We start from the raw sequence: 17,044 nt of genomic DNA on the forward strand, positions 1-17,044 counted from the left end.
CTAACAGTGACAAATGTTTGGTTTCAATTTTTTTATTACGTAAAGCTAAGTTTTTTTTTGTTTTTGCATAAGGATTACATTATTAAGTCTTACATGTCTACAATATACAAAAGCATTTTGCAAGTGCCTTGTAGGTTATAATACAATTCCGTATTAAAGGAGGTTTTTAACTAAATGTTACTGAAAATAAGTTGTTTCATTTTCAGATTGATTTAATGGCTATAATATTCTGTTTACGACATGGGTTATAATTTACAAAGTATTACGGGTTTAATAAAGTGCTCGAAAAATAGATCAAATTATATGGGACCTATGTTTATGGCAAAAAATAGTTGTTGTGGTAGCAGTGTGTTGTACACTGAGGCGAAAGCCCTTGCCGATGAAGGACTCCATCGGGTCAATACGGTTCGTAGCCGAGACGATTTTTTTTTGTAGAATATAAAACTATTTCTTATAAAGAAAATTTTCAATAAATTAGTAATGTTAATTCTTATAACGGGATATCCAGAGATTTATCAATATCAACAAACATCCACATCGGATGCCATATATAGAGAGAATGAAAATGCCAAATGAAAGTATAGATAAATCATATTAGTTGTTAAAATGATTTACTTCATTACATACATTTTTTCTTTTTTTATTAGTCTATCGTTTGAGTTGTGTCCTATGCTAAGGGACATTCTATTTTACAAATATTTAGTACATTCATTAATATAAATGTTTTTCCTTCATTCATAAGTATAGTTTTTTAAAGGTTTTCACTTTTGGTGCATTTACCTGAGGCGATAGCCCTTGCCGATGGAGGACTCCATCGGGTCAATACGGTTCGTACAACCGGCTGCAATGGGAGAGTCCGATTAAATTGTTTGAAACCGCAAGATAATTCCGCCACTAATAGTAATTAATTGGTTGCGTGTAGGAGTGCTCAACATTCGATAGAAAAATTTAGGTAGACAAGTATTCCAATTGTCACAAAAAAATTTGACGCCGAGACGATTTTTCTGTAAAATATATAAAATTCTTTCTTATAAAGAAAATTTTCAATAAAATTAATATGAAAAATATTTGATAACGTTTATTCTTATAATGGGATATCCAGAGATGCATCAATTTCAACTAACATCCACATCGTATGCGATATCTAGAGAGAATGAAAATACCAAATGAAAGTATAGATAAATAATATTAGATAAAATGATTTACTTCATTGCATAAATTGTTTCTTTTTTATTAGTCTATCGTTTGAATTGTGTCCTATGCTAAGGAACATTTTATTTTACAAATATTTAGTACATTCAGTAATATAAATGTTTTTCCTTCTTTCATAAGTATAGTTTTTTAAAGGTTTTCACTTTTGGTGTGTTTACATATGGATTGCGTCAATAAATACAGTATTTGTTATTATTTGAAAAATAAAAATTATAAATCTATAATGTTATGGTCTATTGAAATAGAATTTTCTTATATCCAAATAACAGAAGTTATTGCGTTTTTTGGGATTAATTCAAAAAGAAAATGCTGCCAAAAATAACTTTTAATCAAAATTCTTCTCATTCGAATTTTCGATAACTGTTTAAGGATGGATGATTTAGGGCAAATTTTGAGTTTAAATAACACCGAATTTGACGTGTTTAAAAGGTGATGAGTGTAATGCACCTCTATTTATTCCTTCATTTCGATCTTTATGCTACGAAGAGAATGATGATACGAAAAAAGCAATGGCCTGCTTAAATGAAATAAACGGCCAAATGACGTGACGCTGAAAATAAGAAAAGAAAGAAAGCGGCATCTTGAACAGTAATTTTTGTGGACAGTATTAACACATTCAATTGACAAAACACAAGCCACACGGTTTTCTTAATTATGTATATATATTAACCTTAGAGTAAAAAATTAAATTAGACGAAACAAAAAATAATACGTGAAATGATTAGAAATAAAGTTTAATTAAACAATTTATAAATATCTATTTAAAAATTATCTATTGAAAGATGATGTATTTATAAAAATAAATTTCGGATGCCTTACTTAAAGAATCAAACATCAAAAGAGACTACGTGTTTGTAATCTCGATCAGGCAAATGCTTGAGACGTAAAATAAATTTAAAATTATAGAAGGGATACATCTCTAATTTCTTAATTTTTATCATGTTAAAATATGTTTATTATCATATTGTATCTTTTAGCCATTTCCAACATCCTGGTAAATTATAAATGAAAACATTTGTTTACACCTTTGGTTAGAATGTCAGTTTCTACTTTGTGAAGTAAGCCATACAATACGAGTAAAAAATGCAGATTAAATTATTTTATGGAGAAAAAGAAACATACGAATAAATTTAAAATAAAACTACCTCCTGATATTTCCAAATGTATTTAGCAGCCAGTAGAGTTTACTTTGTTTACAACTGCTATAAATTCGGTATATTTAAAAAAGGCGTTTGTGGCGGTGGTTGCAGCTTTGGACAAAAACGTATTACCCCTACTCAGGCAACCACAGGAGGAGGGCCGCCAGTTGCGTTGTGCGTAGTTGTCATTTGTGTATTGCTTGCAGCTATTATAGATGACGTAAAACTGCTTGGTACGGGCGAGTACCTTTCAGAATCTTTATTATCCGAGAAGTACGAATCTTCAGTTGGTATGGAAGTCGAAGGCGCAGCATGACCGCTACTTTCCTTTACAGTGCTACTGTGCATTAATTCGCCATTTGATGTTGCATTTGGAGAAGGCAAAAGTTTTTGTGATGAGATGGCTGAAGGTGGGGGGTAATTGATAAAGCTGTTAGAACTAGATTCACTAAGGGAGCACGGCGATGTTGCTTTTGTCGTAGCGTTATTGTGTGCTACATTTTGCGCGCGTTTGGAATTTTTCATTTTTCCACAAGGAATGCATAACATAGAACAATGTTCCTTTATCTTAGTTAAGTGATCCAAACGATATTCATTAACCCACTTGGCCTTCTTTTGCTTAGTTTGTTTCACATGTTCTCCCTGCGCCGTATTTATTAGCTGATGCATGTGAGATAAGCCCTCTGGTGTCGTTGCCCCGCAACGCATACAAATACTACAACGGTTACAGCTCCAACGACCTTAATGAACATGAAAAATATTTTGAACCATAAAATACTGGTGTAAAGATTTAGTCTGAACTTACCGTCAGGAACGGTCTTAATTCCAAGACAATATATGTGAAAACCTCTGTCACATTGTTCGCAGAACAACATTTTATTTTGATCATGTCGACGTTTGCACTTCACACAGCATTTACAATCGGCGCATTGCCAATTGTAATTTCGAACGCGTAAACTCATGCGATGTGGCATTTCAATGCAGCTGGGGTGAACTGAAAAGGAAATTAATTTTTATTTCAAAAGACCAAGAGGATTTATATCGCTCCTACCTCTTCGTCTACAAGTATAACATTGTAGAAATAATTCGGGCACATTATTGAGATTACGATTATGTGGACGTAAACAGACTTCACACGTTGCCAATGATTCTTCACCGTTGGATGATTCATCAGAGGACGATGAAGAACACGACGATTCGGAATCCTGCAATTTAATAAAAAATTATATTCAAAACATGTAGATATATATTTTAAAACAAAGTAACACTTACTGTCTCCGATGAAGACGTATCACTCGAGGAACAAGAATCTGTCGAACTTGTCGATATCACTGGTGCACCAGGGAGCAGCGGTACCTTAAATTCATCAGCACTCATATTTCCAGGTTGTCGTGTTCGCCGTAGGCGACGTTTTTTGTGTCGTCTGCCCGGCAATGATTTATCTATCTCAGTCTTGTTATCAATACTCTCTATAGCCGAATCTGTGTCAGAGCTGTTATTACCACAGTCTTTGCAGGACCACATTTGAACAATAGGGTCTACAACCGTATTGAGTGGCATACATCTAAATTGAAAATAAAATAGAAAACATTTTTTTGTAAATAAAGGGTGATTTTTTTGAGGTTAGGATTTTCATGCATTAGTATTTGACAGATCACGTGGGATTTCAGACATGGTGTCAAAGAGAAAGATGCTCAGTATGCTTTGACATTTCATCATGAATAGACTTACTAACGAGCAACGCTTGCAAATCATTGAATTTTATTACCAAAATCAGTGTTCGGTTCGAAATGTGTTCATTCACCGTAACGTTGCGTCCAACAGCATTTTTGAAAAAATACGGTCCAATGATTCCACCAGCGTACAAACCACACCAAACAGTGCATTTTTCGGGATGCATGGGCAGTTCTTGAACGGCTTCTGGTTGCTCTTCACTCCAAATGCGGCAATTTTGCTTATTTACGTAGCCATTCAACCAGAAATGAGCCTCATCGCTGAACAAAATTTGTCAAAATTTGAACACATTTCGAACCGAACACTGATTTTGGTAATAAAATTCAATGATTTGCAAGCGTTGCTCGTTAGTAAGTCTATTCATGATGAAATTTCAAAGCATACTGAGCATCTTTCTCTTTGACACCATGTCTGAAATCCCACGTGATCTGTCAAATACTAATGCATGAAAATCCTAACCTCAAAAAAATCACCCTTTAGTTTAAAATAAGGTCTACCGTCGTATTGGGAGGCATACATCCAAAGTGAAAATAAAATAGAATATATTTGTTTATAAATAGTTTAAAGACCATGCCTACCGTAATTCATCAGATGAATAGTCGTGATATTTCTCACAAAATTGGCCTGGAACGAGAGATAACGGGTAATAAATATCTCTTGGCCTTGATGGTTCCCAAATCCGAGGTTTAAGCAAAGTCGGAGGTTGAGAAATGCGCTCCGTTTTTATAGCTAACGCAACTGCTTCAGCAACTGGACGGTTGGGTATAGTAGATAAAGGGGCTGTAGATGGGCAGGGTTTGTTAATGACCAGCGTTTGAAGATCGAGGAATGACAATCGTTCGTCTTTGCGCCTGAAAATTGTCTGTACCATAACCTAGAAATCTTTTGATATTCATTGTAACTTACGTTCTGTTAAAGTATGAGTTCCATTTGCTAGTAGATAACATGGCTCTTTCGCGAGCTTGTAAACCTCTTCCAGCCACATTGAGTCCAAGTGATTTCTGTTTAGCCTCTATTTCACGCAAATGTTTTTGCCGTACAAAGTCCTTATACTCCTCGTACTTTTCATAGAAATCTGTATACATTATGTCCAAAATGTCGGAAGCCCATACGGCCGTGATTCCTAAATCACACATTTTTTCAGACACCAGCCCTTTTTCTTGCAACCAATTTCTCTCTTCCATATCTACTTGACGGCGGGGTAAATCGGGATATTTTCTCTTGAAGCTTTTAATTCCCAAGTACATTGCAACCTGTTCTTGTATCATAAAGGTATCTCGATTTTTTGAGGGACAACAACCTTTCGGTGGCGGCCAATCATATTCTGCTATAGATGCAACTGTGAAGTCGGTGCTTAAAAAAATAATTAAAGTTACTGCATTGTAAGAGTAACGAATAACACAAGTTGTACATACTCTTCAGCAACGCAAACTTCCATTTTCTTTTTTTTCGTTGTTTTCTTGGCGGATGCACTATTTTGAGCTGATGCCGTGCTATTCGGGTCTATAATGCTCGTATTGCTGATAATGGACGACTGGGACTCCTCATTGGTAAAAAAATCAGGTTGGCTACAAAATAGTTTAGTTATAAATAAATATTAATAATATTATTAAATATTATAGAACCCTATGTACCTTGAATAAGAAGGAGATTGTTGTTGTAAACTGGTTTGAGACAAATCGGCGCTCATACGGGTGTCTTCTTCAAAAACTTGAGGAGACTGAAAATATATTAAAAAAAAATTAGTCTATAAAAGAATATCAATACCTTTTTTGCCAGTGAATGATAATATTAAACTAATAAGCACGCTCTATTTTGTCGTAAATAATCAGAGTGCTTATAATCGCTACGGATTGAAATAAAAATAAATGCCATTCAAATTTAGGCTTAGCTATAAGGCTCTGACGGTTGACATTTTTGATTTTATTATTGACTTATTCTGTGACAGAAAAATGTTACGTACCGGACTGAAGAGTTCTTTAATCCTCTCAGGATCAGGGGTATGCTTAAGGGCTCCTATGCAACGTGGCCGATTCATAGCTATAGATTTTACACTTAAACTATCACGACTAATACCATGACTTCGTTGACCACGACCAATACTCCTTCCGCGGGATCCCCGAACACGTCCACGGCTACGGCCTGGTATTGCAGGCATAGAAGAAGAACTGGCTGAGTCATCTAGAAATAGAAACTTTCCGTAGTTAATATTTTATTAAAGTGGTATTAAACTGCATTGGCGAACCTTCAGAGTTATCTGCTCCACTAACATCGTCCGCCGTTTCTTCTTCTTGTGATGCAACTGATCCAGGTTTATAAACAGTTGAAAAATTGGAGACCCTTAATTGCTGTGTAGCTATTATAGAAGAGAAATCGTTCGGTTTGAATATCATATCCGGTAAAGGATCTGACGACGATAAAATTGTTGTGGGTGGCAACATTGAATTATGACTATTACTTCCAATATTTGCACCATTAACACTACAATCAGGAATAACAAAGACGGGGCCATCGTTTCTCGATGTAGCTTCTACAGTGGTAATTGTGTTCGTTGTGCTCCCATTGCTATTGCTTGATGATGAAGATATAGTCAAATCAATTTGGGAAGTCATTGAATGACTAACACTATTTGCAATGTTTGTAATATTTTGAATTGTTGATGAACTATGAAAGCTGACAGACGATATAGACGAATTCGATTCGTGGAAGTGATTGAGTTCATTTTCAGAACCTGTATCGTTTGATGTTTTCTTGTTTTCCAATGACAATGACGATAAAGGCTTACTTTTTGATGTTTTAAGCTCACTTTGAAAGTTTATTGGCGTGTTACTTCTTCTCGATGTTCTCAGGGGAGTTCGTAAATTTCGTTCTCTTTTAGGTGTTTCTATAATATTCTGTTCACTTTTGTTATCTTCTGGGCCTCCCGATGTTGCAATGTCGGTAATAAGAGCAACTGGTTGCTCCGCATCGACCATGTCAATTGCTAGTCTTTTTCGTAACAATTGAACTCTGCGTGCTTTGCAATCCTGTCTATTGTCTGAATTTATTGTATGTTCTTCTTTGGCATTTTCTGAGGTTAAATTGATTTCCGATTTTTTAGGTCTTCCCCTTTTTTTTACAATTGGAGTAGAATTTTCATTCGAGTCAATATTAATTTGAAGGTCTAAACTATCGTTCGAATTTGTTTGAATGGCATCTGTTACTTCGTCCATAGGTATAGGTAACAAATGTTCATGTTTTTGTTTACGCAACCGCTGATGATTTTGGTATCCTGTTGGAAGATATTGTTGTAAGGCATTATTTTTTGTATTTAGCTGTTCGCTTTCATTTTGTATTTTGCGCAATTTAGAGGGTGTTTCTATTGTCTTTTCCGACATTGCTGTACATATAGTCTCTGAAACATGACATTCCTGCGAAACAGGTCGTTTCAAATTTAAACTGTTGTTATTAAGGCTCAGTAAACGGTTTTCCTCTGAAACATTTAGACCATTTAGTGTTTGTAGGTTTTCGTTAAAGATAGTATCATTTTCATGTCTGTCGTCTATGAAACCACGAGGACTCCCTTCCGGAGTGTCAAGAATTTCTATGGAGTCTATGATATTTTCGACGGAGTCTTTCTTTGCACTAGATGGTCCTACATCCATACAGCCAACTGATGAACCGTTAGCCAATAAACGCTCAGCCAACTGGGGATATTTAAGAGAAACTGATGATTTAGTTGCTACCATAGGTTTAGGTTGTAATGGAGGCAGTGCTGTGTTATGCTGTGTTTGTTGTGTCAATTGTTGGGTGTTTTGTATTACAGTGGTCTCTCTTTGTAGACATTCTAACAAAATATTTGTTGAAGGCACAATTGTATTTGTTACCATTGGCGATTTCTCCCTGACATCGTTATCCTCTCCTTCGCCATCATTATAGTCAAAACGGTGCACTGGTGAACTGCCTGCTGACGATGTTAAATCAACTGTATCAATAATATGCCCAATTTTCAACGATGCTTTCCCGTTTAAGTCCATTTCCTCATTAGTAATAAAATTGGAGGAATCTTGTGCATGAATGTTTGTGGCGTTTTGAAACATTTTTGGTTCATGCTGATCCCTAAGTGTTTCATCTATATCCATATCATCGGAATGACGCCGAGGCAATTCAGGTTTAGTGTTAGCATCTGCATCCAGACCAATTTCTTTATTTTGGGTACAATCTGCATTATCATTAAAGCCGCAGAACTCTTGAGAATTACTAGATTCCCCGCCGACATTATCGACATTTAATAGATCGAATTCGTCTGCAACATCAACCACTGGTAAAGTGATCGTATTCTTATTTGATTTTATATCCGTGTCAACGACAAATTTTAGTTTTTGTTGTGGAGAGCCAACATTTTTCGGCCCCAATGAAAACTGGGGCCGAATTACTGTATAAGTGAACGAGTAAAATCGTTCGAAATCTCTCTATTGTAATTATGTATCTTTTTGTTGAACGGGGATTTTCGAAATTTAGGAACGCGAGTATTTAAGTCGTTCATTATTTATCAAAACTTTGACAAAAAAATTTATAAACAAGGGGCATAACTTCCATTAAATACAAGTTGAAATACCTTTCGATACGAAAGCGCACTCGATTACGTATGCGGCAATACGGCCCCTGAGCCCGAATACGCCGCCACTCAATCTCGATGTCTTTTATTTTTATGCAGGCTCTTGTATAAATGCAAAGTCTTATTAAACGTGGCAGATAAATACTTATCAGCCGCCTACCTTTCATCAAAAGTCATCGTTTGATAAAAGTTACGAGCAGCGAGTTCAGAAATACGCTGCTGGTCAACTTAAACCCTTCAACAACAATTGGCCAATAGACCTAGAACAATTTACGGGAAGCTGTCAATTCAACAAATCCTGCCGTCCGTCTGTGCAAGCCAGCTAACAAATTGAAAACTACGAACTGGACTACAATCGTTCCTAGAATATTCAATAAGATCAACATCGCCTACTAAACAAAAGAAGATTCGTTTAATTTGTTTTCAGAAATTCAGCAATAAACATACCTAACTACTTTTCTCACTAGGATTTCCAGCCACTTACAGAATAGGGAATTGTTTTTATTGCTATACTCTTATAATTAACTAAATTTTTTTTTACCTTTAATTCACCTTATACATTTCTAATAATAGTGATCAGAGAATCAAAACACTTGTTTGTCCAAGTACACCAGTTATGGAGTGTTCATAGACTCTAAAATGTCGGTAAAATATGCAACCCGTCATTAATTCACAAGTTTTTTGCTGAGTAAACACAAAACAAACACAAGCGCAGTACCAAGGACAAATGCTGGATAATGTCATCTATCCCGGACATCAAAATATCCAAGATTGACATTGCTTCGTCAAACGAGGTAATTATATTTTTTTTTACTTTTTTATCTATTTGCTAAAACTCTCCTGTTGCTCTTTCAGCGCTAAAAGGGAGCAAATTATGAGCAGCAATACTCCAGTTTGGCAAAACTATGTCGTCCGGCACCAGTCGAAATGGATAAATATCTACGCAGACTGCTAAAGGATATTCAAAACTGCTGCTGCCAAATAAAAACTGACGAGCCGCCTACCGTTCAATTAAAGCGAGTTCAGGATTGCCCCTCTGTTTACCTAAAGCCCCTCAACAACAATAGGCTAGCAGACAGAGTCAAGTTTACGGGAAGCTGTCACTTCAAAAAATCCCTGCCGTCCGTCTGTGCATGTAAGTTTGGTAGCTGTGAAGGAATTACAGCCTCTTACAGAATACCGAATTGTTTTTTATGCCATACTTGTATAAGTCACTAAAGATTTCTTACCTTTAATTCATATGGTTAGAGCGAGTTCAGGATTGCGCCTCTGTTCACCTAAAGCCCCTCAACAACAATAGACTAGCAGACAGAGTCAAGTTTACGGGAAGCTGTCACTTCAAAAAATCCCTGCCGTCCGTCTGTGCATGTAAGTTTGATAGCTGTGAAGGCATTACAGCCTCTTACAGAATAGCGCATTGTTTTTTATGCCATACTCGTATAAGTCGCTAAAGATTTCTTACCTTTACTTCATATCGTCCAATTCTTAATAAAGTAATTAGAGAATCAAAACATATGTTTGTCCAAGAATTCTAGTAGTGGGATGTTCGTAGACTCTAAAATGGTCGCTAGCTAGCATATGGAATTAGTCCTTAATTCACAACGTTCTTGCCGATTGACCACAAAACAAATCCAGGGCCTGTACCAAGGACAAATGCAAGGGCCGAATTACCGCATGCGTGAACGAGTAAACTTGGGTCGCAATTCTCCACTTTTGTAAATCGATTTCGTCCGGAATCAGCTAAAATTAATAATAATCTAAGCAGACTGCTAAAAGTCAACAAAAACTGCTGCAGCCAGTGATCAGCCTAATACCGCTCACCAAAAGTCACCGGTCAATGAAAGCTGAGCTCGAATATGCTGCCACCCAATCTCGATTTCCTTCATTTATATGCAGGCTCTTGTTTGAATGCAAATAAAGTCCTCTTGAACGTGGCAATAACTTTCATTTATTTGTAGCATACAGCTAAACCTATTATTGCTAAGTACGGCGATCATCTTACTACCGTCCACCAAAAGACACCGTTCAATGAAAACTGGGGCCGAATTACTGTATAAGTGAACGAGTAAAATCGTTCGAAATCTCTCTATTGTAATTATGTATCTTTTTGTTGAACGGGGATTTTCGAAATTTAGGAACGCGAGTATTTAAGTCGTTCATTATTTATCAAAACTTTGACAAAAAAATTTATAAACAAGGGGCATAACTTCCATTAAATACAAGTTGAAATACCTTTCGATACGAAAGCGCACTCGATTACGTATGCGGCAATACGGCCCCTGAGCCCGAATACGCCGCCACTCAATCTCGATGTCTTTTATTTTTATGCAGGCTCTTGTATAAATGCAAAGTCTTATTAAACGTGGCAGATAAATACTTATCAGCCGCCTACCTTTCATCAAAAGTCATCGTTTGATAAAAGTTACGAGCAGCGAGTTCAGAAATACGCTGCTGGTCAACTTAAACCCTTCAACAACAATTGGCCAATAGACCTAGAACAATTTACGGGAAGCTGTCAATTCAACAAATCCTGCCGTCCGTCTGTGCAAGCCAGCTAACAAATTGAAAACTACGAACTGGACTACAATCGTTCCTAGAATATTCAATAAGATCAACATCGCCTACTAAACAAAAGAAGATTCGTTTAATTTGTTTTCAGAAATTCAGCAATAAACATACCTAACTACTTTTCTCACTAGGATTTCCAGCCACTTACAGAATAGGGAATTGTTTTTATTGCTATACTCTTATAATTAACTAAATTTTTTTTTACCTTTAATTCACCTTATACATTTCTAATAATAGTGATCAGAGAATCAAAACACTTGTTTGTCCAAGTACACCAGTTATGGAGTGTTCATAGACTCTAAAATGTCGGTAAAATATGCAACCCGTCATTAATTCACAAGTTTTTTGCTGAGTAAACACAAAACAAACACAAGCGCAGTACCAAGGACAAATGCTGGATAATGTCATCTATCCCGGACATCAAAATATCCAAGATTGACATTGCTTCGTCAAACGAGGTAATTATATTTTTTTTTACTTTTTTATCTATTTGCTAAAACTCTCCTGTTGCTCTTTCAGCGCTAAAAGGGAGCAAATTATGAGCAGCAATACTCCAGTTTGGCAAAACTATGTCGTCCGGCACCAGTCGAAATGGATAAATATCTACGCAGACTGCTAAAGGATATTCAAAACTGCTGCTGCCAAATAAAAACTGACGAGCCGCCTACCGTTCAATTAAAGCGAGTTCAGGATTGCCCCTCTGTTTACCTAAAGCCCCTCAACAACAATAGGCTAGCAGACAGAGTCAAGTTTACGGGAAGCTGTCACTTCAAAAAATCCCTGCCGTCCGTCTGTGCATGTAAGTTTGGTAGCTGTGAAGGAATTACAGCCTCTTACAGAATACCGAATTGTTTTTTATGCCATACTTGTATAAGTCACTAAAGATTTCTTACCTTTAATTCATATGGTTAGAGCGAGTTCAGGATTGCGCCTCTGTTCACCTAAAGCCCCTCAACAACAATAGACTAGCAGACAGAGTCAAGTTTACGGGAAGCTGTCACTTCAAAAAATCCCTGCCGTCCGTCTGTGCATGTAAGTTTGATAGCTGTGAAGGCATTACAGCCTCTTACAGAATAGCGCATTGTTTTTTATGCCATACTCGTATAAGTCGCTAAAGATTTCTTACCTTTACTTCATATCGTCCAATTCTTAATAAAGTAATTAGAGAATCAAAACATATGTTTGTCCAAGAATTCTAGTAGTGGGATGTTCGTAGACTCTAAAATGGTCGCTAGCTAGCATATGGAATTAGTCCTTAATTCACAACGTTCTTGCCGATTGACCACAAAACAAATCCAGGGCCTGTACCAAGGACAAATGCAAGGGCCGAATTACCGCATGCGTGAACGAGTAAACTTGGGTCGCAATTCTCCACTTTTGTAAATCGATTTCGTCCGGAATCAGCTAAAATTAATAATAATCTAAGCAGACTGCTAAAAGTCAACAAAAACTGCTGCAGCCAGTGATCAGCCTAATACCGCTCACCAAAAGTCACCGGTCAATGAAAGCTGAGCTCGAATATGCTGCCACCCAATCTCGATTTCCTTCATTTATATGCAGGCTCTTGTTTGAATGCAAATAAAGTCCTCTTGAACGTGGCAATAACTTTCATTTATTTGTAGCATACAGCTAAACCTATTATTGCTAAGTATGGCGATCATCTTACTACCGTCCACCAAAAGACACCGTTCAATGAAAGCTGGGGCCGAATTACAGTATAAGTGAACGAGTAAAATCGTTCGAAATCTCTCTATTGTCATTATGTATCTTTTTGTTGAACGGGGATTTTCGAAATTTAGGAACGCGAGTATTTAAGTCGTTCATTATTTATCAAAACTTTGACAAAAAAATGTATAAACAAGAGGCATAACTTCCATTAAATACAAGTTGAAATACATTTCGATACGAAAGCGCACTCGATCACGTATGCGGCAATACGGCCCCTGAGCTCGAATACGCCGCCACTCAATCTCGATGTCTTTTATTTTTATGCAGGCTCTTGTATAAATGCAAAGTCTTATTAAACGTGGCAATAACTTCAATTTTTTTTATAACACACAGCTAAACCTATTATTGCTAAGGATGGCGATTATCTTTGAATTAGAAAATGGTTGGTTTTGTTTTTGCCTGTAAACGATGCTTGTTGAAATTCAAATAGTCCGTTTTTCACACTCGTATTTGATATATTTTTATTCTAATGTTAGATTCTAACAACCACGGAAATGGAAAGCTTTGCCCCATCGATGATGTATAGCGCCAAACTCAAATTGTGCAGGGACTATACAGTCATGCTCCTCAATGAACGAGTATATTTTAAATTGTACGGAGATAATCGCTTGTGCAGACGACTACGTGTTGCTGGCCCGAGGTAGGTTTCTATCAACGATTAGAGAAAGCATGGAAGAGTCATTGAAATGGCTGGAGGACCAACACGAGGAAGGAGCTGGTGCACTTCACTCGTAGATAAAAGATACTGTAATTCAGACTTTTGACGCAATCACCCAGCAAATTGGCATAGTCCTCGATTTGAAGCTATCCTGAAGAGGAATACGGAGGAAAAGCGCCGTAAGGCACTGTGTGCTCTTTACTCCTGTTGGTGGATGTCTTTTAGCAAGTGGTAGTAACCAACAAGATGATTTCTTCGATATATATGGCTTTTGTGAGACTAGTATTGACCTATGGAGTACTGGTATGGTGGAGGGCCATGTAAAAGAGAACTTTTACGTTGATACGAATACATATTTGGATTGCGCAATTCGATCGAATTTTGTACTCCGTTGCCAGTACTACGAGGGAATTCCAGAAGGTCCCGAGTCTGGCCAGCGTCGTGGTCACAGGACGGAGGAGTTACTGGCCTTTGATAAGAGGTCGATGAGTACCTTAACAGAGGTCATAACAGGACACTGTGCCATAGGCCATGACTTCTGCAGGAGATGTCAAGATGAGGAGGGTACTATTGAGCACTTGCTCTGTTCATGTCTGGGTCTGCAGGGATGCAGACTCCCTTTTTGTGGAGGCGGTTCCTCTGCGATCTGCGGCCTAATCACATTCGATAGCGTATTCGTTTTTGCTTCGAACATATTATTGATACGAACACATATTTGGATCGCGGTATTCGATCGAAATTTGCTATCATTTTGTACTGCGTTGCCAGTATTAAAAATAGAATTAGAATCAAAACAAATAAGAAAACTTAGTCGGCGGCAGTAAATGAAAATAAATATTACATGGTTTTGTAAATCTAAATGCAAAATTACTCTTTATTGTGCTGTGTTGGTGGATCTCTTTCTTAGGAAGACAAAATCAAAGATTTCATTACCAAACGGAGTAAATTTCTTACAGCGCTTCGATATACGCATGTGGTTGATTTTGCAAATGTATGGAGAGGAGCAAAAAGCAAATGATTTTATGTGCGTAAAAAGTTTTCTGCGCGACAGCAATATCAACAATTAAATCTTTTGATCATTACAAGCTTCCAAAGTTGGAAGTGGTGAAAAAGTGGCAGAAATACAATGGCTTCTAACAGGAGTTTAAAGTCATGCATCGATTGAAAACGATTATGGCAAGGTTTCATATATTTATCTTCTTCCAAGCTACACCGTCACCGAGAGTAAGGAATGAAACTTCCGCAGTTTTTTTGTCCCTTAGTCTGTGCGCAGTATCTTATTGTGTTGCTGTTTCATTAAGTTGACCGGAATTAATTGTTGTTAATTAGTTTATGTTAAATTTGGCAAAAATAGTATATAAATCATTCTTTATAATAAATAGACAAAAAAGGAGAAAAACACAACCAAAAATTTACGTTTTTGCATTCTTATGTGTACAAATAAATGCTTAAACAATCAAAAGAAAGCCTTCTCGGCGACAACAGAGCAATCGAATATTTCGAAAAACGCAACTCGATATCGAGTCTCATGATTCGAAAAATGTACAATTCGATTGAAAAATCTCGAAATCGAATGCCGTGATTAGGCCCCTGTGTGATCTTGCGAACGTACCTCTGGGAGGTTTCCTGAGATTTGTTGGCGGAATGGGATGGTTTCGCCGGAAGGTGCAATAGCCTCCGGTGAAGGCACATACGTGCTTGCGTGAGATGCGAGTTTTTTTAAATCCTTAAATAAATTATTAATTTCGTAAATAAACTAATGCATAGACTTAAAATGTCAATCTCGATGTTTTTATAGCTTAAGATTTAATCATATAAAATTATGTCTAATCTGATCCAATTAGATATACATAATTATATGAAATTATATCTTGGACAAATTTGAAGTCAATTTTGTCTAAAAGTATAAAATTTTATCTAATTGTATTTATTGTGCCACATTAAATCAAATTTGATCTGATTAGAGTGGGTTGATTTTATTTAAGAAATCTTATAATGAACATTTATGAAATTTTGGCACTTTATTCGCATGAAAGTGAAATCTAGTACAAACCAGAATAGTTTCTATATGAATAAAGCAATTACAAGCTGATCATTTTACCAAACAAATAGAATGTTTTTAAAAGTAATAATTCGTCGACATACATGGTAAATAATTATATGTTGATCGTTTAGCAACCGAATGTGATGTATTAAACATTTTAAAATTTTCGTCATGCATTAACGAGCGGATATCTATTGCAATTTGTAGTAAATCATATATATACTCCTAAGAACTAACAGTGACAAATGTTTGGTTTCAATTTTTTTATTACGTAAAGCTAAGTTTTTTTTTGTTTTTGCATAAGGATTACATTATTAAGTCTTACATGTCTACAATATACAAAAGCATTTTGCAAGTGCCTTGTAGGTTATAATACAATTCCGTATTAAAGGAGGTTTTTAACTAAATGTTACTGAAAATAAGTTGTTTCATTTTCAGATTGATTTAATGGCTATAATATTCTGTTTACGACATGGGTTATAATTTACAAAGTATTACGGGTTTAATAAAGTGCTCGAAAAATAGATCAAATTATATGGGACCTATGTTTATGGCAAAAAATAGTTGTTGTGGTAGCAGTGTGTTGTACACTGAGGCGAAAGCCCTTGCCGATGAAGGACTCCATCGGGTCAATACGGTTCGTAGCCGAGACGATTTTTTTTTGTAGAATATAAAACTATTTCTTATAAAGAAAATTTTCAATAAATTAGTAATGTTAATTCTTATAACGGGATATCCAGAGATTTATCAATATCAACAAACATCCACATCGGATGCCATATATAGAGAGAATGAAAATGCCAAATGAAAGTATAGATAAATCATATTAGTTGTTAAAATGATTTACTTCATTACATACATTTTTTCTTTTTTTATTAGTCTATCGTTTGAGTTGTGTCCTATGCTAAGGGACATTCTATTTTACAAATATTTAGTACATTCATTAATATAAATGTTTTTCCTTCATTCATAAGTATAGTTTTTTAAAGGTTTTCACTTTTGGTGCATTTACCTGAGGCGATAGCCCTTGCCGATGGAGGACTCCATCGGGTCAATACGGTTCGTACAACCGGCTGCAATGGGAGAGTCCGATTAAATTGTTTGAAACCGCAAGATAATTCCGCCACTAATAGTAATTAATTGGTTGCGTGTAGGAGTGCTCAACATTCGATAGAAAAATTTAGGTAGACAAGTATTCCAATTGTCACAAAAAAATTTGACGCCGAGACGATTTTTCTGTAAAATATATAAAATTCTTTCTTATAAAGAAAATTTTCAATAAAATTAATATGAAAAATATTTGATAACGTTTATTCTTATAATGGGATATCCAGAGATGCATCAATTTCAACTAACATCCACAT

General features: G+C 36.1%; 1 protein-coding gene across 3 annotated transcripts; it reads right to left on the minus strand.

The window, feature by feature from the left end:
• Positions 1-1,201: 1,201 nt before the first annotated feature.
• Positions 1,202-17,014, minus strand: LOC131997181 (supporter of activation of yellow protein-like). Of its 3 annotated transcripts, none has more exons than XR_009398103.1 (11): positions 6,331-8,694; positions 6,049-6,266; positions 5,720-5,805; positions 5,501-5,653; positions 4,992-5,438; positions 4,664-4,936; positions 3,624-3,915; positions 3,403-3,556; positions 3,157-3,345; positions 2,358-3,091; positions 1,202-1,762 (listed from the first exon to the last, which is right to left on the minus strand). XR_009398103.1 is itself a non-coding variant. In XM_059367693.1 (11 exons), exons 2-11 carry the CDS (start codon positions 7,295-7,297, stop codon positions 2,490-2,492), a joined length of 3,381 nt encoding a protein of 1,126 aa, XP_059223676.1. In that variant the 5' UTR covers positions 7,298-7,356; positions 16,693-17,014; the 3' UTR covers positions 1,202-2,489. The 3 variants fall into 3 exon arrangements, 2 of the variants coding, with proteins under 2 accessions (XP_059223676.1, XP_059223675.1); XM_059367693.1 differs by adding an exon at positions 16,693-17,014 and having other exon boundaries at positions 1,202-3,091; positions 6,331-7,356; XM_059367692.1 differs by having other exon boundaries at positions 1,202-3,091.
• Between the last annotated feature and the right edge of the window lie 30 nt (positions 17,015-17,044).

The sequence above is a fragment of the Stomoxys calcitrans genome, chromosome 4, assembly GCF_963082655.1.
Source record: "Stomoxys calcitrans chromosome 4, idStoCalc2.1, whole genome shotgun sequence".
NCBI lineage: Eukaryota > Metazoa > Arthropoda > Insecta > Diptera > Muscidae > Stomoxys > Stomoxys calcitrans.